This window comes from Solanum lycopersicum, chromosome 9 (genome assembly GCF_036512215.1).
Source record: "Solanum lycopersicum chromosome 9, SLM_r2.1".
Lineage (NCBI taxonomy): Eukaryota > Viridiplantae > Streptophyta > Magnoliopsida > Solanales > Solanaceae > Solanum > Solanum lycopersicum.
This window is the reverse complement of record NC_090808.1, coordinates 67,453,542-67,478,268: the sequence shown is the minus strand read 5'-3', so window position 1 is coordinate 67,478,268 and position 24,727 is coordinate 67,453,542. Positions and strand designations below refer to the sequence as shown.

Sequence of the window (24,727 nt, the reverse complement as noted above, 5' to 3'; positions counted from 1 at the left end):
TAGAGCCTACAAGTAGGGGCCCCATTTGACGAAAAACAACACTACTCATACATGATTAAAAATATATATATATATTTTTTATGTATAAATAGTAGATGCGTGGAACTCCTTTTGACTTTTTTGTATATTTATTTCTTCATATTTTGAACCCCAACAATATCTTTTTTAGTCTGATTAGGTTTTCCTCTTTTGTTCCACTCCAAAACCATATTGTTGCTTCTTTCCTTAGTATATAATTGAATAATATCAAATTTCAACCAGCCCAAATTTTTCTATCTCAATACAATAACAGTAAAATTGCTTGAATGACTTTTATTAGGTAATTGAAAGAAGTTTACACAATATAATTATACAAGAAATTTAATCACATAATTCAGCATGAACCAATGAGACATGATATGTCTTTGTAAAGTCTTTCATGCTGTGTTTGAAGAACTGATTTATTTGCGAAGAAAAAACTACGATATATAATTCAAATAAAGGAATAACTCTATAAGCTGAAGGCCTATATAGTAACATTGTAAGGATGATCACCAAATGTTGCAACATTGCCTGGCCTTGAAAATACAATCTACAAAGGTAATAAAGAAGCAACACTTGATCAGCTGTTTTACTACTCAAATTTGGCGAAATAGTTTCTACATATATACCTGATAATCTCCTAGCGTGCGCGTTTTGAATCCAGCAGCACAGTAGTCAAAGTAGTACTCCCATGTCCTGATGAACTTTTCATCGAATCCCAAAGCACGAATTTGGCTAGTGACACAGAGTTATCAATAGTTGAGTATCAGAATTTAGAACAGATCAAGCTACAAATGATTCATGAAGAAATCGAGTTTTACTTATATTGGCTTTGTTACCTTTTGTTATTCAGGAAGTTTTTTCGCCAACACCTCAGTGTTTGATAGTAATGAACTCCTATATCTTCCAGGTGCACTACACTGCATTTTTATCATTTATTAGATTCATTTTAAAGATCGACAAGCATGTTAGAACGAAATGACAAAATCAACTACTCTTTGTTACCATAGTCTGGATGCAGAAGCCATGGCTGATGTTACGCGACTTAATGCAGGCAAGTATCCACCTGGGAATATATACTCTTTTATGAAGCCTGAGCTGAGCCTGTTTTCGTCATACATCGTGTCTGGCAGTGAAATGAACTAAAGAAAGCCAACACTTGTAGAAATCAGTACAAAGGAACAAGTGTAAGAAATGATATTATCTTAGTTCTTGTATTAACAAGAGAATTTGAGAGTGCTCAATTTTCTAATAATTGAACGAAAAAAGTGAACAAAGATTAAACTTTTGATTCATTACCTGCAGAACTAGAAGCCCGTCTTCTGCCAATGCTGACTCACAGCAACTAAAGAATTCCCCTATGAACTCATGACCAACATGTTCTAACACCTCGCTGAAAATGATTAATCATTAGTACAATTATAACACTGGCTCAACATGTTATGTGTAATACAATATGTACAAATGTTGATGGATAAAAGCTCACCATACTATAATCCTGTCATATTTGTCCTTATTTGGCATTTGGCGATAGTCACATAGGAGAAGTGTAATTTGATCCTGTCGAAAAATTCAGTAAATTGAAATACTAATCCTGCTAATCATATGTTAGCTTGTTTGGGAGCTCTTATAATTTGCGTCAGTTTATAGCAATCATACTATCATACCTGAAGACCTGCTTGCTCAACTCTCAACTGTGCATACTCCAGTTGTTGCTCGGAGAGAGATATACCGGTATATTTACATCCTGTTTGATGGACAACTTCAACGGCAAAACCTCCCCATCCAAATCCAATCTCTAGAATGTGATGCTCTTTGCTGATTTTTGCCTAAATAGAACAGAATCATTATCAAATTTATGTCGAAAAAAGTGAAGACTTTTACTTAGTTGATGATGACTTACCTTTTCGATGAGAACAGACATCTTTCTCCGCTGTGCAACTTTAAGATCTTCATCCTCACTCTACAAAAAACAAGAAAGAAAATTAGATAACAGGACAGAAACGTAGAGCGTTTACAAGTTCGAGAGCTAACCTTGAATATTGCACATGAGTATAGCATTGTCTCATCCATAAAGAGTGAGAAGAGTTCATTACTCTGGAATGAAACAATAAACACCAAAATGCTTAGCATCTATACGACATAGAAACTAGCAAAATCATACACTAGAATTGAGTAGTTCAATTACCAGGTCATAATGACGAGATATATTCCTACGAGCCTGAGTCAGGGTGTTTCGATTTGAAACATGACGAATAAAATATGTTGCAGATGATAGTGCTGCTGTATAAAACAGTGGTGTCCACCAGCCTCTACAGCGATGAAAAGTCATGAAGAGCTTTAACATGTGAACAGAAGTTAACATTTCTTGATTCAAAGTCAGTAAACTATTTTACCTCTTCTTGTTAGATGTTTTAACAGATGCTTTCAAATCTCTGTTGGCAATAAATATCTGCAAAAAGAACTCAGGGAAGCTAAGTACCAACAAAAAGCTATTTACAAAGATATCGAGTCATTTCCTTACCATGATAAGATTAAGAAGACCCTTGTTCTTATCAACGAAAGAAAAATCTCCATGAATAAAAGCATCAGCAAGGCCTATGTCAGCTCGAGTTGCAACCTGTTAACAGATGGGAAACTTTTCAACTTTTTTGGGTTAAGTTTTTATCACTTGTAGGGGCAAAAGGGAATTTCATTTTACCTTCCAGTAAAACTGCATACTACGAACTGTAAGAGAAACTTTGAGAGAGCATTTCCCCTCCGTGCCTTGGAATGTGAAAGTTGAACCTCCTTCTTCCAACAAGCTGTATATCGAAACATATAAAACCATCATCCAGATATCAAAAATCTCCGAGTAGAACAAAATATGTCGCAATTCACACACTAGATATGTCTTGCAGCATGATTTTCGACTAGTATATGATTTTTGAGCCAAAGATATTGGACAAAAAGAAGTGTACTTTCTAAATAAAGAAGGTCATTCTGCGTTTCGCTACCATTCAAATAAAAAGATCATGGGTGTGATAAAATAAGAAATAAACAAACTGTCAGACATGTCTCTGCTGCTATTTTTGGGATCAGCACTCACATTATGCATCCTGTTTGGATGAAATTTTTGAAAAATCTCGTAACGAGATGGCGTGCGCCTGTTTCAGTCCATGTTGGTGACAATTCCATTTGAAGCAACCACACCAACCTGAGGAGAATGAAAGGTAGACAATCACCCTTGGACTAACAGAGAGAACTTCAAAAAGTCCAGGGAAAGAAGTTTTATTGTTTCATAGAGTGTGTAATGTGAACTATTCTTTTGGCCAAATGGAGCCCATCCTATATAGACATAAGCCTCTTTTCCAATATCTAGATACAATAATATCATCCTATATAGACATAAGCCTATTTTCCAATATCTAGATACAATAATATCATCCTATATAGACATAAGCCTATTTTCCAATATCTAGATAGAAGATCGTCCTTGGAGGCAAAGTTAAACAAGGCCGTTAGAGTGGGTAAAAGTCTCACATTGGTTGGGGAATGGACTGGTGGTCTCCTTATATGGACTTGAACAATCCTCCCCTCATGAGCTAATTTTGGGGATAAATTAGCGCACGTGTCATATCTTCACATGGTATCAGAGCCAGGTCTATCTCCGTTTGGGCTCCCGATCCACGCATCAGTTGGGCCTAGGCGTGAAGGGGGGTTTTAGAGTTGGTAAAAGTCCCACATTGGCTATGGAATGGACTAGTGGTCTTCTTATATAGACTTGGACAATTCTCCCCTCATGATCTAGCTTTTGGGGTTGAGTTAGACTCAGGTGTCATAATACATAAATGTGTCCTTTAACGTTTCTGCCCTTCAACTTTGAATGTGCACAAGTAGACCGTTAAACTAACAAGTAGACCGTTATCTAATACAAAATTCATAAATTTTAAAAATAAAATTAAAAACTCAATTCATCATCCAAAAATCCAAAAAAAATATCGATTTTCGTTTTGAATCTGAAACAGCAGATTTTCTCATAAGTAATTTCAGCTTGAGTCATCTTCAGGGGTTATCAGGGGTGTACCTGAACTATCATCAAATGTTTATCGAAATACATCTGAACTGTACGTTCTTTGGGTTTCATACCTGGAATTTCTAGTAGAAAAAGTGAATAACTGATACTATAGGTCAATATTTGGCGGTAGTCACTACAACAAAAATAGTTTAGTGGCAATACATATACACATTAACAAAGAATGCTTAGTCTTTATCTAACTAATTGTCATTGGATACAATTTTGCTATATGCATTGAGAACATTTACAAAGAGTGATAATTGTCGCTAAGAATACATATTTAGCTGCAACTATGTTACGGTCATTAATCAATTACCGCTAACGATCATTTTTTGTATAATGAGTTCATGTAGAAAATTCACACCCCTAATATTTCAGGTGTAAACCTAAAAAAAACTGAGATATTTTAGATGTGTTTTTTTAATCCTTAACTCTGAAAACAACAATATATTCAGTATAATTCAATGAGATCTAAAAATATGACAAGTAATACCAATTTTAATAACAAAATAGAAACGAATTTCCAAACAAGCCACATGAGTAGGAGTGATACATATGAGAGATAAAAGTCTTTAGATAAATGAAAAACAAGGTATAAGCAAGTCTCCGAACACTAAATTTTTTCCACCACCCCTAACGTCGAGATGGTAAAAAAAAGAGCAGAGTAACTATTACTCTCTCCGTCTCGAGTTGCTTGTCATTATTCTTTTAATTCATTTAAACAAGAATATCTCTTTTTATTGGCAACTTGTTGATTCTACCTTTCCACGTAACATGTTTAAAACCACAAAATTAAAGAACATTTTGATTCATTCAGTACTAAAAAAATTACTATTTTCCTATTAAAATTTTTCACTGAAAAATGTTTACGGCCGGACTAATCGGATGTATATTTTAATTGAAACGATGAGAACATTGAAAAAAGAAGTAAAGCAGATGAAAAAATTAGAAATTTGTTTTCCACCATGTGTTTTCGTAGTGAGCTGGTTCAGTGGAAAATAAGTGGAAAAATCATGTTTTATAATACAATTATTTTACTCGTGGTGAAAAAACCTTTGTTTATGGCTGTATGTGATTTGACATTTCTTTAATTTACGACCATAATATTCAAAAGTCTCTTCTCTATTTTTTGAACTTCTAGTAAAATAACAGACAAACAAATTAAAATAAATGGGGTATAAAAGTCATAACCCTAAATCACCAAATACATTAAAGTCAATAAGGACCAACACATCAACCAAAACACTTGAAAATGTATATAAAAGTTACAGAAAAAGGCCACTCCATATTTAGGGCCACCCCCTCAAGCACATGCAACAATTTCACATAAAGTTAAAAGTCAAAATTAAAGTCACAAGCTCCATATGGAACTGAACTTGTTTTTTTTTTTTTTCTAATCTCAAATGAATTCACAAGCAATACAAGAATTATAAATGCAAGTGATAGAACTTGTATGTATCGAATATAGCCAGACTCAACGTGTATTAGATTGTATGCATCGAATATAGCTTATTAATTACTTTATACAAGCTTAAGTGTCTGCTTGTGCAGATTCAAAGTTGGAAGGCATATATGTGATTTGAGGCCAAGTTAAAGTGCATATTTATGTATTCATACCTTTATAATATGGTAAAGTTGATCCATGTCCCTCTCGGTAAGTAACTCAACATTCAACCAAGTGGACCATTTACCATTTCTAGGTTAGAGGTACCAAAAAATCAAATTGTATCAATTCTAGAAACATGCATACAAAATACCTAGTTTGACGCAGAGACGACCATGAGTTTACATGTATCATCGTAAATTTGCCTATAAATCCACCCATGATTTTATACACATATTATTCCAAGTTATCCATATATTATGGGTCGTAAAAAATAACCTTAAACTATTTGAAATAGGTCAAGTCTAGTTGGATGACATTTTTGAGTTAGCCGATTACCGACAAGAACATTTTTTAGTCAAAAACATTACAAAAGGTAAAGTTAACCTATCTCGAATAGTTCAGGGGTATTTTGGTCCTTTTCCCTTTTATTTTAACAACAAAGAAATCATGAGAATACACTCGCAAACCATATAAAGGGTAAGAATCATGTCTTACTTGGATTAACAAATGTTGAGATTCATAGCTTCTCAACTTACAATGCCTTTGTTCTTCAAAATTTCCATCTTCTTCTTCTTTGTTAGTACATCATTATCATCATCCCCTCTTGAGTACAACCACCCATTGGAGTCTCTCACTCTATTTGAACTAACTCAAGTAACAAACATAGTCAAAAATTCCTATTTTCCACTCAATGTAACATTTCATTATGTTGGCTTAAATGAACCAAACAAACAATTAGTCCTTTCATGGCTATCATCCACTCATCATCCTTCTCTACCTCGCGAAGCTATTGTTATCACTCGAATTGATCAAAAAACACATGAAATCATCGTAGACTTATCGAGTGTTTCAATTTTATCAGATAAAATCTATAATGGACATGGCTACCCCATGCTTACATTACAAGAGCAAACAGCTGCAAATGAGTTACCATTATCGTATCCACCATTTATATCGTCCATTAAAAAGAGAAGGCTAAAGCTGAAAGAAGTCGCGTGTCAAGGCTATCCTGTTGGATGGTATGGAGAGGAAAAGAAGAGTACTAACAGAATGGTTAAAGTCATTTGCTATTACTTAGATGGCACAGTTAATCTTTATATGAGACCAATTGAAGGAATTACAATTATTGTTCTTCTTGATCAAATGACAATCGCGAGTTATATTGATCGTTTGATTGTTCCTGTCCCTAAAGCTAATGGGACAGATTACATGGGATCAAAGCGGCGTAGATCATCTCATGAATCTAACTCAATAAAAATAGTGCAGCCTGATGGACCAAGTTTTACTCTAGATGATGGAAACACAGTGAGGTAAAGAGTATACTCACTGTGTTTCAGTTTGTTTGTCTTACTTTCCTTTTTAGTCCGTTCTGGTACATTCTACAATATATCTACTCTGTTTAAGACCAGAATATTCAAAAGTCTTCTTTACTTGCTTAAAGTCCGTGTCAAGTCAAAACTAGACAAACAAATTGAAATGGAGGGTTTTGAGAATTGAGAGTACTATCTTTTTTTCTTGCTTTAGGTGGGTTGATTGGAAGTTCCACGTAGCGTATGACATGAGAGCGGGAATAATCATATCACTAGCATCGATGTTTGATGATGACAAAGGAGAATTTCGGAGTGTAATGTACAGAGGATTTGCGTCTGAAGTTTTTGTGCCATACATGGATTTAACTGAAGAATGGTACTACAGGACTTATTTCAATGCAGGTGAATTTGGATTTGGTCTATGCGCTGTAGAGCTTGAACCATCAAAAGATTGTCCAGAGAACGCGAAGTTTATTGATGGCTACTTCATATCTCAAGATGGTACACCAGGAAAAATGCCTAATGTAATTTGTATATTCGAACGTTATGCTGGAGATATCATGTGGCGCCATACAGAGGATGCAATTCCCGGAGAAAAGGTAAGTTAGTATAGTATATAATCCTCTTGTTTGATAAAGTGTTTTCGGATTATTTAGTACTTCTCGTTCATTTCAAAAAATTTGGAGCTGCAGATACGAAAGATTAGACCGGAGGTAAGCCTGGTGGTGAGAATGGTGTCGACTGTAGGGAATTATGATTACATTACTGACTATGAATTCAAATGAAGTGGCACCATCAAAGTCACGGTAAGTAAACCACGATATCATGAGTAAGGTAAAACGTCTGTTTTAGGCCGTAGCTTACACTAAGTATCAACTTTTTCCGAATTCATTGACATGTACAGGTTGGGTTAACTGGTCTACTTGAAGTAAGGGGATCGATATATACTCATAGCGATCAGATAAAAGAAGAAGTGTATGGTACACTAATAGCAGAAAACACACTAGGTGCATATCATGATCATTTCTTTACCTATCACCTTGATTTAGACGTAGACGGTCATGAAAACTCCTTTGTGAAAAATAACTTAAAAACTAGACGCGTAATCCATAAAAGTTCACCAAGAAAGAGTTATTGGACAGTTGTTAGTGAAACAGCTGAAACAGAATCAGATGCAAAGATTCAGCTAGGTTCATCACGAGGCGCCTTTGAAATGGTAGTGGTGAACCCGAACAAGAAGACAGAGATTGGGAATGAAATAGGCTACTGTTTGATCCCGGGTGGATCTGCAACAAGTCCATTGTTAAGTGACAACGATTACCCTCAAGCGCGCGGAGGTTTTACCAAGTATAATGTGTGGGTAACACCTTATAACAAGTCCGAGAAATGGGCAGGAGGATTGTATACTGATCAAAGCCATGGGGATGATACATTAGCCGTATGGAGCCTTAGGTAATACGCGCAATAGATTCTATATAGTACTACTCTCTTGTTTTAGGTCGTTTGTCTTACTTTCTTTTTTAATCTGTTAACGTCTCTTCTGACAACTCTTTTTAATTCTAACGTTCGGGAGTATTTGTTTTACGATAAGGGATAGGAAAATCAAGAACAAGGATATTATATTATGGTATACATTTGGTGTTCATCATGTACCCAAACAAGAAGATTTTCCAATTATGCCAACATTAAGCACTGGTTTTGAGCTCAAGCCTACTAATTTCTTTCAGCATAATCCAGTTCTTTAATAAATCAAGCAGGCTAAACTTTGTAATATCATAAATGGATGTATAATGTCATAGTTTATGAAAAAAATAATTTTACTACTATTGAACAATGATAAATTAAAGAACATAAAAAGCAACATAAAATATATTTATATATATATGAGATGAAACTACAAAGAAATAAATCTCTACATAAACTGAACTCTCTAATCTCAAAGGATTATGTTATTAATGTTTATCGTATTATGCAAGGCCAGAGTTAATAGTCTGCATGCGAGTTTGATTGAATTCTGTAAATTTTGTTTAAATGATGTATTTGTGTTAATAAATTTATTAAATATGTATAGATATTAAATTTATAACCTACTATTATCACTTAAAATAATTATTATAAAATTCTGAACTCATAATTTAAATCCTTAACTTTGTTTTTTAATGTTATGTATGATAGTAAAAAAATTTCTTCTAATTGATATTGTTATTAGGGAGGGTGTAAGCAGTAAGGTAGAAAATATGAACGAAAAAATGTTTCATATGAATTTTATTAATCATATATAGACATTTATATAGAATTATTGACCAAACTAAGTCATTTTATAAAGTAATTCATTAAAATAATATTTTTTTAAATTTTTTTTTTACAAAAGTAGATAAACGTATATCACAGTAACATTTTAGGGTATATTTCATTTTTAAAAAAAACTAACAGCGTTAGGTTGATATACGTTACAAAAATATTCTTTCTCATCCGTCTTCCTTTTAGATAGTTGTTAATTATTGTCTGGGTCCCAAATCCATCTTTAATAACTAGTTGTGTCATGTGTGCATGACGTTCTTATGCGTATCGACATTTAATCAACTAGAATTTGGATTTAGTTGAACAGTAATATCAGACATCGAGCGGAAAATCAAATTAAAAACAAAAACCTGTGTGGTTACCTTGTAGAGATTAAGGAAATAAATAAATGGTGTCAAAATATTTTAATAATAAATAAGAGAAACCATTTTTTTTCTTTACTAATTTTTTAAAAAATTAGGTATGCGTCTAATTATCTCTTGTTTCACCACCTTTGGTTCTTCGTTATTATCGGAGAAATACAAATTAAGAGTTTCACATAACCATCTATTATTCTCTCTACTATTTGTTTTTTCTTTCTCTCTTTCTCGCTTCTTTCATTCTTTGCCTCGAAAAAAATAATAATAATTCTAATGTTCACCGGCTTCTCTCTCCGCCTTCTACGGCCGGATATTTGACAAATTTAAAATATCCGTCACATAGTTTGTCGTAGTAGCTAGCTCATATATATAATGGCACCTACTACGACCACCATGACGCAACATCTTCGCCATGCAAATACTATTGGCGAAGATGTTGCGTCCATTGACATTGACCTTATTTGTCCATTTGAAAATATTGACGGTCTTCATCGTGACCATTTCCGCGACGCGGCTTACGAGATATTCTTCACCGCATGTCGGTCATCACCGGGGTTCGGGAGTAGGATGGCTATCTCGTATCATAATCCGTCTGAAGGAGGAGATGGAAGCGGGTCCGGGGCTGGATCTACCAGCCCCGGATCACCGGTGAAGCCATCCGGGGTAGGGATGGCCGTGACTAGCAAGGTGAAAACCGCGCTAGGGTTGAAGATGTTGAAACGGTCACGTTCACGAAGAGCTAGCTCTTACGGAGGCAACCCCTCGTCCCCCGGGGGCGGTACTAGCCCTAAGGTGGGATTCACCGTGCCCCATTCGAGGGCACGAAGACCGATGACGTCGGCCGAGATAATGAGGCGGCAAATGAGGGTGTCGGAGCAAAGTGATAGTAGGCTACGTAAAACTCTCATGAGAACTCTTGTTGGACAAGTACGTACATTATGTCTTATTTTGCATGTTTAATGTCTTTTTGCATGCATTTTAAAAGCACACAACATAAAACAAAAAAAAAAATAACTAGGCTTGTAGCTCTATCGAAATTCTGCCGCAAGCGGTTGAAGAGCGGTTTGGGTGCACCCAAACCGACGTGTTTGTTACGAAGAAAAATATTTAGTTCGCACCGAACACACCCTTAGTATACCTATTTTTTTTTTCTCATGAAAATCATTTTCCCTTTTCATTTTACCCTTAATGCAAAACTACTTATTGCCATCGAAATATTATGACACTTTTAATATCAAAAGATTCAAATGTTTATGTTTTAGACATGTCGCTGCTAAAAATACATATTTAGTGGCAATTGCTAATTGATTGTCGCTAAAACTCATTTTTGATGTAGTGCCACAACTATGTTATGCAGACTCTTCAGAAATGTTGCTAAACGTGTATCAGATTCTCAAAAGATAAATTGTTGTTGGAGAATCGAGCACGCAGTTAGCGACATTTTTAAAGAGTTCGAGCAACATTAGCTCATATAAGACCTTTTTTTTATGTGAATGAGTTTAAAATTTGAAGAGTATGGCAAATTGAACAAATATTTGTGAAATTTTATACAGATGGGAAGACGAGCAGAGACAATAATCTTACCATTAGAGCTATTACGCCATCTTAAACCATCCGAATTCAACGATTCACACGAGTATCATCAATGGCAAAAACGTCAGTTCAGAATCCTTGAAGCAGGGCTTCTCCTTTACCCTTCATTGCCAGTAGAAAAATCAAACACATCCGCGAAACGCTTCAGAGATATCATAAGATCAGCTGAAACGAAAGCTATCGACACTGGGAAGAATTCGGAGACAATGAGAGCACTTTGCAATTCAGTAGTGTCCTTAGCTTGGAGAACAAGTGATGGTTCAGCAACTGATATTTGTCATTGGGCTGATGGATTCCCTTTAAATATCCACATTTATACTGCTCTGTTATCCTCTGTTTTCGACTTAAAAGACGATACAATGGTTCTTGATGAAGTCGACGAGCTCCTTGAATTGATGAAAAAAACATGGGTGATTTTGGGTGTAAACAAATCACTTCATAACTTGTGTTTCACTTGGGTGTTATTCGAGCAGTATATCGTTACTGGTCAGGTTGAGCCTGATCTTTTAGGCGCAGCGATGATCATGTTGAGTACTGAAGTTGCTACTGATGCTAAGAAAGCTGATAATGATCCTTTTTATGTTAAGATGTTGGCAAATGTTTTGATATTGATAAGGGAATGGTCGGAGAAAAGATTGGTTAACTATCACGATAGTTTCAATAGGGGGAGTGCTGGTTTGTTGGAGAATAATCTTCCTTTATTCTTCGCGTCCATGAAGATATTAGAGGAAGATGTTCCGGGGTATAGTTCTGATGTTTTGGAGAAAAGGGATGAACTCGCGGAGGATGATTCAGATGGAAATAAAGTTTGTTACTTTATTCGTTCGTCAATGAGGGATGCATTTGCTAAGGTTAGTATTCTGGATTTAAGTTATATATACTGACGAATGTGTATTTCAATCTCATTATAGCATGTCACATTCCTTAGTTTACATTTAACTTTATGAAGTTGAGTCATTGATGTTAAACTTTAGTATTTTTAGCCTTTCTTTCGACCTATGTTGCTCGGACTCTTTAAGAATATTCTCGAGGGTGTTTGTCGAATCCTTCAAAAGCTATGCACTTTTGAAGGATCCGAAAGAGGTGTGAAAGATTTTTGAAGGGTTTGAGCAGCATAGGTTTCGACCCTAGTGTCCCGATACGAGATACCTGTCACCTCCCACTAGTAATAGATACTAGATAACTCTGTCCACTAAGGCTAGGACAGATGGAACATGAGACCGTATGGTTGTCGACGTCCTTTTAGTTTTATTTATCTTCAAGTTTCTTTGATGTAACACTATTCTTATTGTGCAAAACAGATATTGGAAGAAATGAGCATAGATGGTGCAAGTTTTGAATTGGAAGATGTGAGTCAGACACTAATTAAGTTAGCCTATGAAACTGAAGAATTAGCAAATAAGGAGAAGGAAACTTTCAGCCCTATACTCAAGAAATGGCATCCTATTGCAGCAGGAGTAGCAGCTGTGGCATTACATTCTTGCTATGGAACTTTGTTGAAGCAATATCTCACGGGCGCGACTTTACTCACAAAACAGACAGTTTCTGTATTGCAGAAGGCTGGAAAACTCGAAAAAGTATTAATCCAAATGGTCGTGGAGGATTCGGATGAATGTGAAGATGGAGGCAAAGCCACATTGTCAGAGATGATTCCTTATGAAACTGATTCAATCATAATGAATCTTCTGCGGAAATGGATTCAAGAAAGGTTGAAGAAAGGGAAAGAGATTATAATGAGGGCAAAAGAAACTGAAGTAAGTCTTCGTGTGTTTACTTCTTTATATTTTGAATTCACTTAGTGAAAATACTGGTTCCGACACTGTAGTAAACTTTGATATGCAGACGTGGAATCCAAAATCCAAAAGCGAGCCATATGCACAATCAGCAGTTGATCTAATGAGACATGCTAAAGAAGCTGTGGACAATTTCTTCGAAATCCCGATGGCCATGTCAGAGGACTTAGTAGAGGATCTTGCTGTTGGCTTTGAGCATCTGTTCAAGGAATATGTTACCTTTGCCACATCATGTGGTAAGAACATAATTCCTAAAACTCGTTTCATTTCATACCTAAAGAACGAGGCAACGCCATATTTTTTAGTTTACGAGTTTTGAATGTGTACATATTAAATGAAATGTTTTAACGAATGTACAAAGTTTGAGCCAAAGTTACTAGGTTCTGCTAAACTCGTAACTGTAGTGCTCAAATAGTTAATCTGTTCTTTTGTCTTTGGTTCCTTTTATAGGGTCAAAGCAAAGCTACATTCCGACACTTCCTCCTCTAACAAGATGTAGCCAAGATTCGAGGTTTTCCAAACTGTGGAAGTTTGCTGTTTGCAGTGTAGGAGCAGATGAACAGAACCATCATATAGCAGATGAAGGCAATCATCCCCGACTTTCAACGAGCCGAGGGACACAACGCCTATATATAAGGCTAAACACCTTGCATTACTTTCTTCTACAACTCCATTCCCTTGATAAAACTCTATCAATCTCCTCGAAAACTGTCCCTACTCCAAGAAGTCGTCACAGCAAGAATAGGCAGATAGGAAGCTACTCCTACTTTGATCACACGCGTTCAGCCATCCAAGTAGCATTACAACACGTATCAGAAGTTGCTGCTTATCGTCTCATTTTCTTCGATTCTCACTGCGTATTCTACGGTAACCTCTATATCAGGGATGTTCAGAGCACACGTATACGACCCGCATTAAGGGCACTCAAGCAAAACCTCACTCTTTTATGCGCGATCCTCACTGACAAGGCTCAGCCATTGGCCTTAAAAGAAGTAATGAAGGCTTCATTTGAGGCCTACCTCATGGTTCTACTAGCAGGAGGAAGCAAAAGAATCTTTTCGAGAGCGGATCATCAGATAATAGAAGAGGACTTTGAGAGCCTAAAGAGGGTGTTCTGTACTTGTGGTGAAGGATTGGTAGTAGAGGATGTTGTGGACACAGAAGCTGAGACGGTCGAGGGGGTGATAGCTTTAATGGGACAATCAACTGAGCAATTGGTTGAAGATTTCAGCATCGTGGCATGTGAAACTAGCGGAATGGGAGTTGTGGGATCAGGACAGAAACTACCTATGCCTCCAACAACAGGACGATGGAATCGAGCAGATCCCAATACAATCTTGAGGGTAGTTTGTCATAGAAATGACAAAGTTGCTAATCACTTCTTGAAGAAAACATTCCAATTAGCAAAAAGGAGGCCATATTAGAGAAAACATGCCAACATATCATAAAAAAAATATCACATGTACAAAAAAAAAGGGTAAAGATAACGGAAGAAAGACGGATTCTTACAGGTAATCTGCTATAAGATTGATTCATTTGAAGGATTTCAAAGGATGGATGATAAGTTAAAAAACCCTGAATCACTTGAGAGTAATAGCAAGTGTACTAATATTTCTTCTTATTTTCCTCATTAACTAGGCATTACGAGTACTTTACTCTACGTGGTGGAATGCGCTAATGTACAATACTTCTGCTATCTTCTGCATGTCTTGAGAGATCATTATTTTGACCACATATTATTGTATATAGTGAATATTATCATATTAGCATACGAGTTGGAGACGGTATTTCTAGCAAAGGTAGAATAAATAGATCATCAAGTTCTACTCAGATTATGAACTATTTCATTTAGAGATATCAGCTATGAAATTGAAAATGCTGTTCAATAAGATAAGCATGGCCTTGAATATCTCGAAACAACTATATTTAAATGATTATCATTACAATCGTGTGAAAATCATAACAAAGAGAGGGGAGGTACACAAAACTATTGTCTGGTATAGCTATATTGCTCAGATTCTCAAAAATACTGGTGCATCAGTGTCAGATCCTCTAAAAATGCAAAATACTGAGGCTGCATTTTCGGAGGATCTGACATGGGTGCAGCGGAATTTTTGGAGGATTCAAGCCATAAACAATATAGTATACACTACCTAGCTATAAAACAGAAAAGAAGTATGGAGCAAAATATAAATGTTAGTTAAATTCCTATGTAGAACCATTCACCTGTGTGTTGGTTGAACCTTCTTGGCTATTAGTTACCCGATGTCTCGATTCGATCTCCAATTCTTGCCTTAGCACAGACAGTGAATCAGAGACTTCAGCTTTGTATTCATAAAACTTGCTCACAAACAGGAAAAAGAAGAAGTTCAATAAGTTGAGTATCGCGAAGAACGCGTAGTAATAGTCAAGATGAGATACATTCAGGTTGTTTAATATCCATCCTTTGTGATTCCCGTGCTTTTTAGTGATACGAGAAACTGTCGAAAGCAAGAAGCTGCTAAGAAAACTCCCAACACCAAGACTAGTCATTGAATAAGAAGTTCCAAGACTCTTCATTCCTTCTGGAGCTTGATCATAGAAAAACTCAATCTTGGCTACTTCCAAGAATGCATCAGCAGTTCCCATAAGAATAAACTGAGGCAACAAAATCATGATAGTTAACGGTACTTGTTTACCATTTTCGACTAGTCCATGATCCCTTGCTACACTAAGCCTATACCTCTCAACAAACGATGCAACTAACATGATCACAATATGAAAAGCCATTCCAATTCCCATCCTCTGAAGTATGTTTACCCCTCTTGGATTTTTCGTCAATCTTTTGACGATTTTCATGAAGAAACGATCATATAACACAACGGAGACTAGCATCGATATGGTAACGAATCCACTTAGACTAGCTGGAGGGATACTGAAACTACCAATGTTTCTCTGAAGAGTTGTGCCTTGTTTGACAAAGAGTGTGTTGATTTGAGCTAACATTGTACTTGGAATGAATGTAGCAATCAAAATTGGTATCATCCTTAGCATTTGCTTAGTCTCTTCTACTTGAGTAACTGAACATAACATCCATGGATTAGTTGTATCTACTTTAACACAAGCTTTGTTCAAAAACCTACATCAAACATGAAAATCCGTCATATCGAGAAATCGTATTAAATTTCATTGAACTACACACTTTTTTTTATGTATATTCTTCCTTCATCATTAGCACTCCTATATCATATAAACACGCTAAACTAATATATTAAACTTCGTGTCAATTAAAATACCAGTACTTGTTTATAGTAAGGGTAGGTTCTAAACAAATAAGGTTATACACTAATACTGTTAGTGTATATAACTAATAGTCTGTTTGGTCAAGCTTCAAAAATCTGCTTATCTTGAAACGTATTTTTTTTTTTTATCAAAGAGTGCTAACACTCAAAAACATTCTTTTTTTTTTCTCTAAAGCTTGGTCAAACGACTCGACTTTCTAAAATAAACACTTTTGACTTCTTAGAAATTTCGATGGAACAAGTATAATATGTACAAACCTCAAAGTAGGAGTGGAGTCAATTCTAACTTTTCCATTTTTTGTATATTCTCCCAAATCAAGCTCATATAACTCTTTTGGATCATTAGGGACTTTAATCTTCCATTTCCTTAATGAAGCAATAATGACTTTAGCCATTCTTGTAAATGGGCTTCCTCTGGGCTTTTTATGTCTATAAAAAGATGATCCAGCCAAAAATATCACTATAGATATAGCAAGGCCCAATGTTGGAAGCCCATATCCAAGTGACCAGCCCACATTGTCTTGAATGTATACAAGCACAGTGTTAGCAAATAGTGTCCCTAGGAAAATGCTGAACATCCACCAATTGAAAAATGAAAGTTTTTGGGATTTTTCCCTAGGGTGAAATTCGTCGAATTGATCGGCTCCTATCGTCGATATGTTGGGTTTCGTGCCACCCGTGCCGACCGCTAAGGTGTAGAGTGCACCAAAGAACACAGCTAGTTGAAGTGTGGATGCTTTTTTGCAGTCAATTGAACTTGGATTGGAACAATGAGGAGGCTTTAGGCCATTGATTGATACTGCTAGGGTTAGTAATGACATACCCTGTGACAATTTTTAATGAAATTTGGTTAATTATAACGTCTCCTATTGTCATTAGTACTAACATGCAGTAAAATATTACAATTTTCAAGACACGATATGCATATAATCAATCAATTAACCTGTTTCAAACATCTCTCATAATGTGTTCTCAAGATAAGTTCAAATAGTATAGGATCGACCCAGTGGCGAACCTACCTTGGTCCAAGAGGTGTCGAGCGACACTCCTTCGTCGAAAAATTACGTTGTATATAATGATTAAACTGACACCTCTTGAAATGAGTTGAAGGTTTAGTCTATTGGCTAGAGTCTTACAGACATTACATGACCTTTTCATCATATGTAAAATGGTGTTTTTCTCATTTTTTATAGTTGAGTAATCTTTTACATCAACTAGCTAAGGCTCAAACTTGATAGATAATTATTGGTCAATTCTATCGTTTTTAACTTAAATAATATTTATAATATATATCTAATTTTAACATCATGCGTTTCGCTAGCTTCCACCAATAGATAATTATTGATTAATTTGAACTAATTTTTCTAGATAAGTACACCAACTTTGAACATAATTTAGAGGAAAACAACTTGCAGAAAAAAACAACAAAAAAGTATTTGTATATAGTGGAAAATTCAAGCAAAAATCCAAAAATAGACTCTGTAGAGTCAATAATAGACTGAACTGACAAATATTGCTCCCTTCGATTCAAAATAATTAGTATTTTTTAAAAAAAATGGATCAATAAAAAAATCAAATATCTTCTTGATTTTATAAAATATTATAATTATTTTGACTCGAGATTAAAACATCAAACTATTTTAAATTGGAAGAATTAAATACAAGAAAATATAATAGCATGGTCCTATTATATCTTTGTCGTGACTTCATTATTTTGTTTTTTATTTTTTTGGTAATTACGTAAAATCAAGTTGTCAAGTTACAAAAATAAATAATTTATGAAATTTTTCTTAGCTTTTATATTATTTTAAATTATATACATGAACATGACAATTCATCCTAAGTCAATCTTTCATATTAATGACATAAAAGATAAGAGTTTTTTCTTACCCAATTATTGGACATGAATATTCTTACATTAAGTCAACAAGTTTGGTTTATGGAAATTACACAACAATATATATTCGTGACGTATTTATTTATTAACTCAATTTATTTTAATTCGTTCATATTCAGATAACCCTAGCCCTTATTCATATATTTCTTCTGTCTTAAATTAAATGTCATTTTAACAAAAGAAATATTTGAGTTTGGATTGGTGCATTCACAATAACAGGCGGGGTCAAAAAAATTTATAAGAGAGTTCAAAATCTGAAGAAATATACACATGAAGTAAGCAAAGGGAGTTAGGCATCTACGGTATATACCTAAAAAATTATTTTAATAAGGAATAATGCACAAGTATCCCTTCAACCTATGCCTGAAATTTCAGAGACACACTTATACTTCTTTACTAAGGTCCTATTACTCCCCTGAACTTATTTTATTAATAATTTTCTACACCTTTTTGGCCAACGTGGCACTATCTTGCGGGCCCAACGCTGGTTGATTTTTTTTCAAGCTAGTGCCACGTAGGCCGAAAAGGTGTAGAAAATTACTTATAAAATAAGTTCAGAGGGATAATAAACCTTTATATAGTATATGTGTCTCTGAAATTTCGGACATAGATTGAGGGGATACTTGTGCATTTTTCCTTTTAATTATATGAAAATAATATAAATTTCTGTCAAAGAGGGTTCAAACTAGGTGACTCTACCGCTGTTTACGGCTAGTAAAAAATATGAAATTAGCTACGAAAATTATCGATACGTACCAAGAGATATATGCCACAAGCAATCAAGAAAGTCCAATAACGTCCAAGATAAGCATCAGCAAAGTAGGCTCCCAAAATAGGAGTCATCCATATAGTTCCAACCCAATTTGTGACATTATTTGATGATTTAACAGTGCCTTGATGCAATTTTTCTGTTAAATATATTACTAAATTTGATGATATACCATAGTATGCCATACGTTCGAAAACTTCATATACTGCAAATTCATCAAACAAAATATTATATTGCTAACAATAATAACAAAGTCAAATAATTGAGGATGAAGTCACGGTAATAACTACGAATTCGATTAAATTCAATAAAATAATTTAAATATTATATTTGTATTTTAAAATAATAATATTTATTTTGTATCAGTAATCTATGTAAATTCAATACGTAAGAAAATTATGATATGATAAACTATAAATTTTAGTCGCGCCATTAATAATAATAATAATATATATAGTATAATTGGAGGAGAAATTATTAGATTCGCCCTTGATAATGAGCTCATCGGTCTTGGGTTGTTCTAACTTAATTTTTTTTTTATGGTTTTACATTCGATGTTCGATAGTTATATTGAATTTTGACTAATTTAGATTCATATGGCATAGGGTGTCATTTTGAGGGAAAAAGCTTCCTATAAAGGATCTTTTTATACTTAGATTAGAATTTGAAATTTTCAATTAAAAATAAAGCATTATCAGCCACTGCACGATATTTATCGATAGTATTTTAACTTATTTATTTATGGTTGAGTTGGTTGCAACAAAGAGTTGGTGGAACTTAAAATGAATGTGTAGGACAAGTTATTAATTTAATTGCCAAAAGATTGATGGAGAAATCAATGCATTTAATAGTCGATATAATAAAACGGACTTTAATTTCTTTCTTCAATTTAAATAAAGTATATATATTTAGATTATTAAAAAAAAAAGATATATAATATGTATCTTTAAGATTATAAAGTCTAAATTTTTAGAGTTTTTTCTTTATTTAGAATATGAGTACCACATAGTTACGTAGTATACTCATTAATAAAATGCAACTACATGACTTTTCAAAAACTCTACGAAAATTAGAGGCGTATCTAAAATTTTATTTATAAATTTAAAATTTAATAAATTTTATATTTATATTTAAATAAATTATTTTCTTGAAAACTTATAAATTTAATATCTCAACTCTTAGCCTTAACCTACCTTATGAAATAACTCCTAAATCTTATAATTTAATTGGATAAATAAATCAGCTGATTCCTTAAACAAAATAAAAACTAACATATTTATTTTACTAGATTTAATGAGTAGGTGGGACATAGGTTTTTTGTTTTGTTTTCCATCTGATGTCACGTTAGACATATAATTAAATTTCGTTTAAATTTTAATTCTGCAAGACTCAGTTCTAAATATGACACTTTTAAAAAAAAATTTAAAATTAATTTAACACTCAAACTCAAAACATTTAATTAAGACATCACACATATATTGGACATAGATTTACTATAGTGACTTGGGACATCTATATATGCATTATTAGAGCATTATCATAAAAAGAATTTAGCAATCGCTAAATTGTATTATTTAAACAATAAAATTCATTGTTAATTCTATTTAATAATAAATTAGTAATATATTTTTATCAGCTACGAACAAAATAACAATGAATAAACGATAAAATTCTTGAAGAAGGGATGTCTAAATATGATCTCCATTATCCATTTGGAAGTATCAAAGAATATATTTGGAGATATAAGTTCTTTTAGTAAAAAAAAAGATATTTTGTGTATATTTATTTTACTATTTGACTAGTTTTTCAGCCAGTTGGTTAAATGTTGTTATCATTAGCTTTGAATATATTTAAAATAAAAACACAAGAAGTTATAAAGATCAATATCTTATGATAAAACTATAATTTTAGCATTTTTTGAAATAAAATATTTGTCGTTTAGTATTTTTAATATAGGTTAAAAGAATTTTTTATATATATTTTACATTATTATAGCTTTTTTATTCTTAATGAATTATACGATTGGACAAAGTCTAGCCACGTGCTAAAAGTGATGAAAATGGTTTACTAGGGGCGCCCCTATATCGTACATAATTTTTTTCGTCTTAATTTATATGATAATATTATATTCTTTTTTCGTTAAAAATAATTTAATCTTAATTTTTTTCTGAAATAATTTATAATTGTACTAATGTCTAAGGCCACAAATGTACTAAGATATTTCTTTTTCTTAACTTTATATCTAATTTATCTATTTAATTAACCTCCTTAAAACAAATATATATTCATATTTTACTTTTTTTTAAAAAAATCAGATACACTAAGCTCTTGTTTTACACGAACATTAAAAATATTGATCAAGTGGAAAGAAGTAAGTGTAGAGGATGATTCCTACACTTAGAATGGTTTTCATGGACATATGACATTAACATAACTCATGAACTTTTTTCTCTTCTAGGCTTCAAAAAGAGTGTTGACTATATACAAATGCCTATTTGCGTGTCTATAACCTCAGACACTGTAATATAATTTTCTGACGAAAGATATCTAACTAGCCATTTTATAATTTTCTTACGAAAGATATCTAATCGGTCATCCTAAGCTATATGTGGCTATGACACCGCAGCGGGGTAGGGGGTAGGGGGGGAGAGCTAATAACATAACATACCAACAATGAAGGAACAAGCTTTCCATCCACCAGTATTGGATCTAAGTATAGGATTGCCTTTGAGATTCACAGTTCCATCTTTTGTGTATCCATCATCTTCTCCATTTTCATCCACATATTGAGAAGTTGTCATAATTGTAGAGAAATGGATAAAATACCACTAAGTCAAATATTATTGAGAAAGTATAGAAAGTTTGTTTTCATTACTACCTTTATATAGACCACAACTTTTCTCTATCTTAAGTCATTTCAAAAGTATAAAGTATATTTTCGGGATGGGATGAATAGAATATTTTTATTTTTAATCAGAGATTCTGGTGAATATAAAAAAGATACTGTTAAGACGTTTTCTTTTTCTTAAATGAGCCTTATGTGACATATATTTAAATTAATTAATTATGATCAACCTAATATGAATATCAGATACTAAAAAAAATATAAAAGAATATTTATATCGTCTAATTATAAATAAGATAGTTATATATAGACATAAATCTTGATAGTATAATTATATTAAAAAAATTACTATACTTAAATTTGCTAATTTCAATCAACTTTTGTTAGTAAATATTTTTTTTAGTGGAGGTAGATAAATAATTAAGGGAACATGGATTGTGTTGATTATATGATATGATTTAAAAATAGCATATGTGAATTGTGATTTTTTAAGAGTCCGAGAAGAATATTGTGTTTTAATTATGTAGAAATCACATTTTTAATATTATTATTAATATTAATATTTGTAAGATATGATTTGATGTAGTGTAAGACATAATGCTATGCTTGTAATTATATTTTTTTTTTGTATATAAATAGTCAATAGTTTATTAATTGTAAATAAGAAAATACAGAATATTTCTTCAAACTCTTTTAATTTGATTGATTCTTGATTTATCAATAATTATTATATTGTACATGTGTTAATATTTTATTTAAGCAGTGGAATGAACGTCTATTTAAATCACTTTGAAAATTTTTATTAAGATTTTTCTATTTTCTAAACTCGAAGTTAGGTGAGAAACAAAAAAAAAAACTTTTGTTAAGAAAATTATTTTTCATTTAATGTTTGATAGTCATTGAAATTTGACTTAATTCAAATTGATGCGTTATAAAACTCGCTTTTTAGGGCAACATTCAAAGTAAGAATGAAGAGATCTTAATCATCAACATGTTGAAGTACTTCAGAGTCAAAGCCTAATAAAGGTTAAATATTCCATTCGAATCCCTTTTTATCGAAAAATTATTGTGTTTGTACGCAATTAAAATTATTTTATCTTATGTATATATAGTAAATATTTTCAACTTTTTTAATATATTTATTTCATTATATTTTAAATTCTTTAATTAAATATTTTGACTCCGCCGCTAATTAATAAATACTGCAATTGCCATGTTGACCATTTACTCATTTCCTTTGACTTTGTTGAGAGAAACTTATAAAAGTGTTTTCTCATTTCATTTAATTTTCCCACCTAAGATTCTAAATTTTGGTGACCCACATTAGATAAAAATCCATATATAAAATCTTGTGCTAATTTTGACCTTAAGAAAATCCAACTGAATTATTTGATCCATGTTTAAAAAAAAAAATCTTCTAATGAATCATAATAAATTTGTCAATTTTATTTTATCATATATATATTCAGTATAATCTCATAACGGGTGAATCTGTAAAGCTTACGATAAATATAAAACTATTTAAAAAATCACTCGATTCAAATAAAATATCTCAAAGTTGGTTAGAAAAGAAAAATCTAAAGTAAATCCTACTTTGATTTTACAACCGCCAATGAAGGAAATCGAACCAAACTTTGATATATAAATAATTAGTAATTTTTTAGGTAATAATTAGTGTTTGATTTGACTAAATATTAAATTAAAGATTGAATTCTTTTTGTAAGCACATTTCTTTACAATTAGTCTATATGCTACGTGGCATTTGAATCTTCCTTTTTTTTTAATTACTTTTTTGCAGAATATTCAACCTTGTTTTAATGGATTAATTATACAATAATTATGTTAATTTAATTTATTGCTACCAAACTTAGATGTCTAAAACTCTAACCCCACCTCCTCCAGCCAACAAGAAAGAAAAATTAATAGAGAATGACTTGTGTGTTTTGTGTGAAAGAAAAATATTTTTTACTTTTTTATGTTTAATGATCGGTCAAACTTTTTTGAAAATTATTTTTGTTATGAAAATAACTTTTTAAAAGTAAATTAAATTATTTTCATAGTGGAAATAGAAAAAAACAAGTTTTACAAATGATATTGTTTTCTCTTTTTAATATTCTTCGTCTTCACTCTCGTGATATTGAGTACGAGGCATTTGAATAAAGTGATAAGTAATCATTTATATTTAATCAAAAATTTAAAATTTAAAATTCCTCTGAATATAAAGTCGTTTTATGAAGATCTGCAATGTGAAATTTTTCTATACGAATCGAAATTACTATAGTAACCCTAATAACCAAATCTTTTGACTTTGGATATTTATTTATTATATCTCATTAATTAGATCAGCCATAGTCCAATTGAGTTTGTTATTTATTCATTATTCCCTTCATCCGGTATTGTATATCATGTTGCGCTTTTCAAAAATTTGATTAATTTTCAAAGTTAAACTGAATTACATTAATTTGATATTTTAAACAAAAATTTAGATATTCTAAAACTATATGAAAAGTACTATAAATTGCAATTTTTTGTATACTAATATAATGAAAAAATACATTTTAAAATATTAATCAAAATTTTTATAGTTTGACTTTGAAAATAGAAAACATGACAAATAATACGGAACGGAGCGGGTATTAGTAGAGCCTTGACATTTTATGCAATATATATATATATACTTTATTTTTGTTTGGACTTTTATCCATATTATTAAAAAGGGATTTTTTTCATAATAATACTATTTAGCGTCTTTTTAAAAAATAAATTTTCACATTTAACTTATAAATAAAAGATATATCAGACGACGTTTATGCTTGATACTCGCTTTAACTTTCGATGAATTTAAATTTATATTAATTATCTTAATTAAGGTCGTCTTAATCAAATTTGGTGTTT

The 24,727-nt window shown here is 32.5% G+C and overlaps 4 protein-coding genes across 5 annotated transcripts; 2 read left to right on the top strand and 2 right to left on the bottom strand.

Annotated features, from left to right (window-relative positions):
- Positions 1-286: 286 nt before the first annotated feature.
- LOC101261068 (uncharacterized) lies at positions 287-3,350 on the bottom strand. The gene is made up of 14 exons (XM_004247712.5): positions 3,110-3,350; positions 2,723-2,825; positions 2,546-2,641; positions 2,418-2,473; positions 2,210-2,333; positions 2,056-2,118; positions 1,925-1,984; positions 1,689-1,850; positions 1,508-1,581; positions 1,321-1,414; positions 1,027-1,163; positions 861-941; positions 651-756; positions 287-571 (listed from the first exon to the last, which is right to left on the bottom strand). The coding sequence occupies exons 1-14, from the start codon at positions 3,196-3,198 to the stop codon at positions 506-508; spliced, it is 1,311 nt and encodes a 436-aa protein (XP_004247760.1). The 5' UTR covers positions 3,199-3,350; the 3' UTR covers positions 287-505.
- A 2,791-nt stretch (positions 3,351-6,141) lies between these two features.
- Positions 6,142-8,820, top strand: LOC101263760 (amine oxidase [copper-containing] alpha 3, peroxisomal-like). The gene is given in 5 exon segments (XM_010328581.4): positions 6,142-6,994; positions 7,209-7,593; positions 7,687-7,800; positions 7,899-8,446; positions 8,586-8,820. Coding segments are annotated over 5 exon segments (2,004 nt in total). The 5' UTR covers positions 6,142-6,191; the 3' UTR covers positions 8,740-8,820.
- A 1,050-nt stretch (positions 8,821-9,870) lies between these two features.
- On the top strand, positions 9,871-14,806 carry LOC101259883 (protein unc-13 homolog). 2 transcript variants are annotated; one of them, XR_002028632.3, is made up of 6 exons: positions 9,871-10,581; positions 11,208-12,098; positions 12,549-13,001; positions 13,090-13,276; positions 13,491-14,551; positions 14,679-14,806. XR_002028632.3 is itself a non-coding variant. In XM_004247708.5 (5 exons), exons 1-5 carry the CDS (start codon positions 10,027-10,029, stop codon positions 14,462-14,464), a joined length of 3,060 nt encoding a protein of 1,019 aa, XP_004247756.3. In that variant the 5' UTR covers positions 9,871-10,026; the 3' UTR covers positions 14,465-14,806. The 2 variants fall into 2 exon arrangements, 1 of the variants encoding a protein (XP_004247756.3); XM_004247708.5 differs by having other exon boundaries at positions 13,491-14,806.
- Positions 14,807-14,947: 141 nt separating this feature from the next.
- LOC101260176 (protein NRT1/ PTR FAMILY 5.2) lies at positions 14,948-21,849 on the bottom strand. The gene is made up of 4 exons (XM_004247709.5): positions 21,656-21,849; positions 18,975-19,192; positions 16,580-17,145; positions 14,948-16,158 (listed from the first exon to the last, which is right to left on the bottom strand). The coding sequence occupies exons 1-4, from the start codon at positions 21,786-21,788 to the stop codon at positions 15,249-15,251; spliced, it is 1,827 nt and encodes a 608-aa protein (XP_004247757.1). The 5' UTR covers positions 21,789-21,849; the 3' UTR covers positions 14,948-15,248.
- Positions 21,850-24,727: the final 2,878 nt, after the last annotated feature.

What these genes read in the sequence shown, in the direction of transcription:
- LOC101260176 (XM_004247709.5), bottom strand. Translation starts at nt 21,788, where the DNA reads ATGACAACTTCTCAATATGTGGATGAAAATGGAGAAGATGATGGATAC. An exon ending in AGCTTGTTCCTTCATTGTTG is followed by an intron (nt 19,193 to 21,655) that starts GTATGTTATGTT and finishes ATGAATTTGCAG; the next exon opens with TATATGAAGTTTTCGAACGT. An exon ending in CTTGTGGCATATATCTCTTG is followed by an intron (nt 17,146 to 18,974) that starts GTACGTATCGAT and finishes AAATTGTCACAG; the next exon opens with GGTATGTCATTACTAACCCT.
- LOC101259883 (XM_004247708.5), top strand. Translation starts at nt 10,027, where the DNA reads ATGGCACCTACTACGACCACCATGACGCAACATCTTCGCCATGCAAAT. An exon ending in TGAGGGATGCATTTGCTAAG is followed by an intron (nt 12,099 to 12,548) that starts GTTAGTATTCTG and finishes TGTGCAAAACAG; the next exon opens with ATATTGGAAGAAATGAGCAT. An exon ending in TACCTTTGCCACATCATGTG is followed by an intron (nt 13,277 to 13,490) that starts GTAAGAACATAA and finishes TTCCTTTTATAG; the next exon opens with GGTCAAAGCAAAGCTACATT.
- LOC101261068 (XM_004247712.5), bottom strand. Translation starts at nt 3,198, where the DNA reads ATGGAATTGTCACCAACATGGACTGAAACAGGCGCACGCCATCTCGTT. An exon ending in TATGACAGGATTATAGTATG is followed by an intron (nt 1,415 to 1,507) that starts GTGAGCTTTTAT and finishes AATCATTTTCAG; the next exon opens with CGAGGTGTTAGAACATGTTG. An exon ending in GCTTCTGCATCCAGACTATG is followed by an intron (nt 942 to 1,026) that starts GTAACAAAGAGT and finishes ATAAAAATGCAG; the next exon opens with TGTAGTGCACCTGGAAGATA.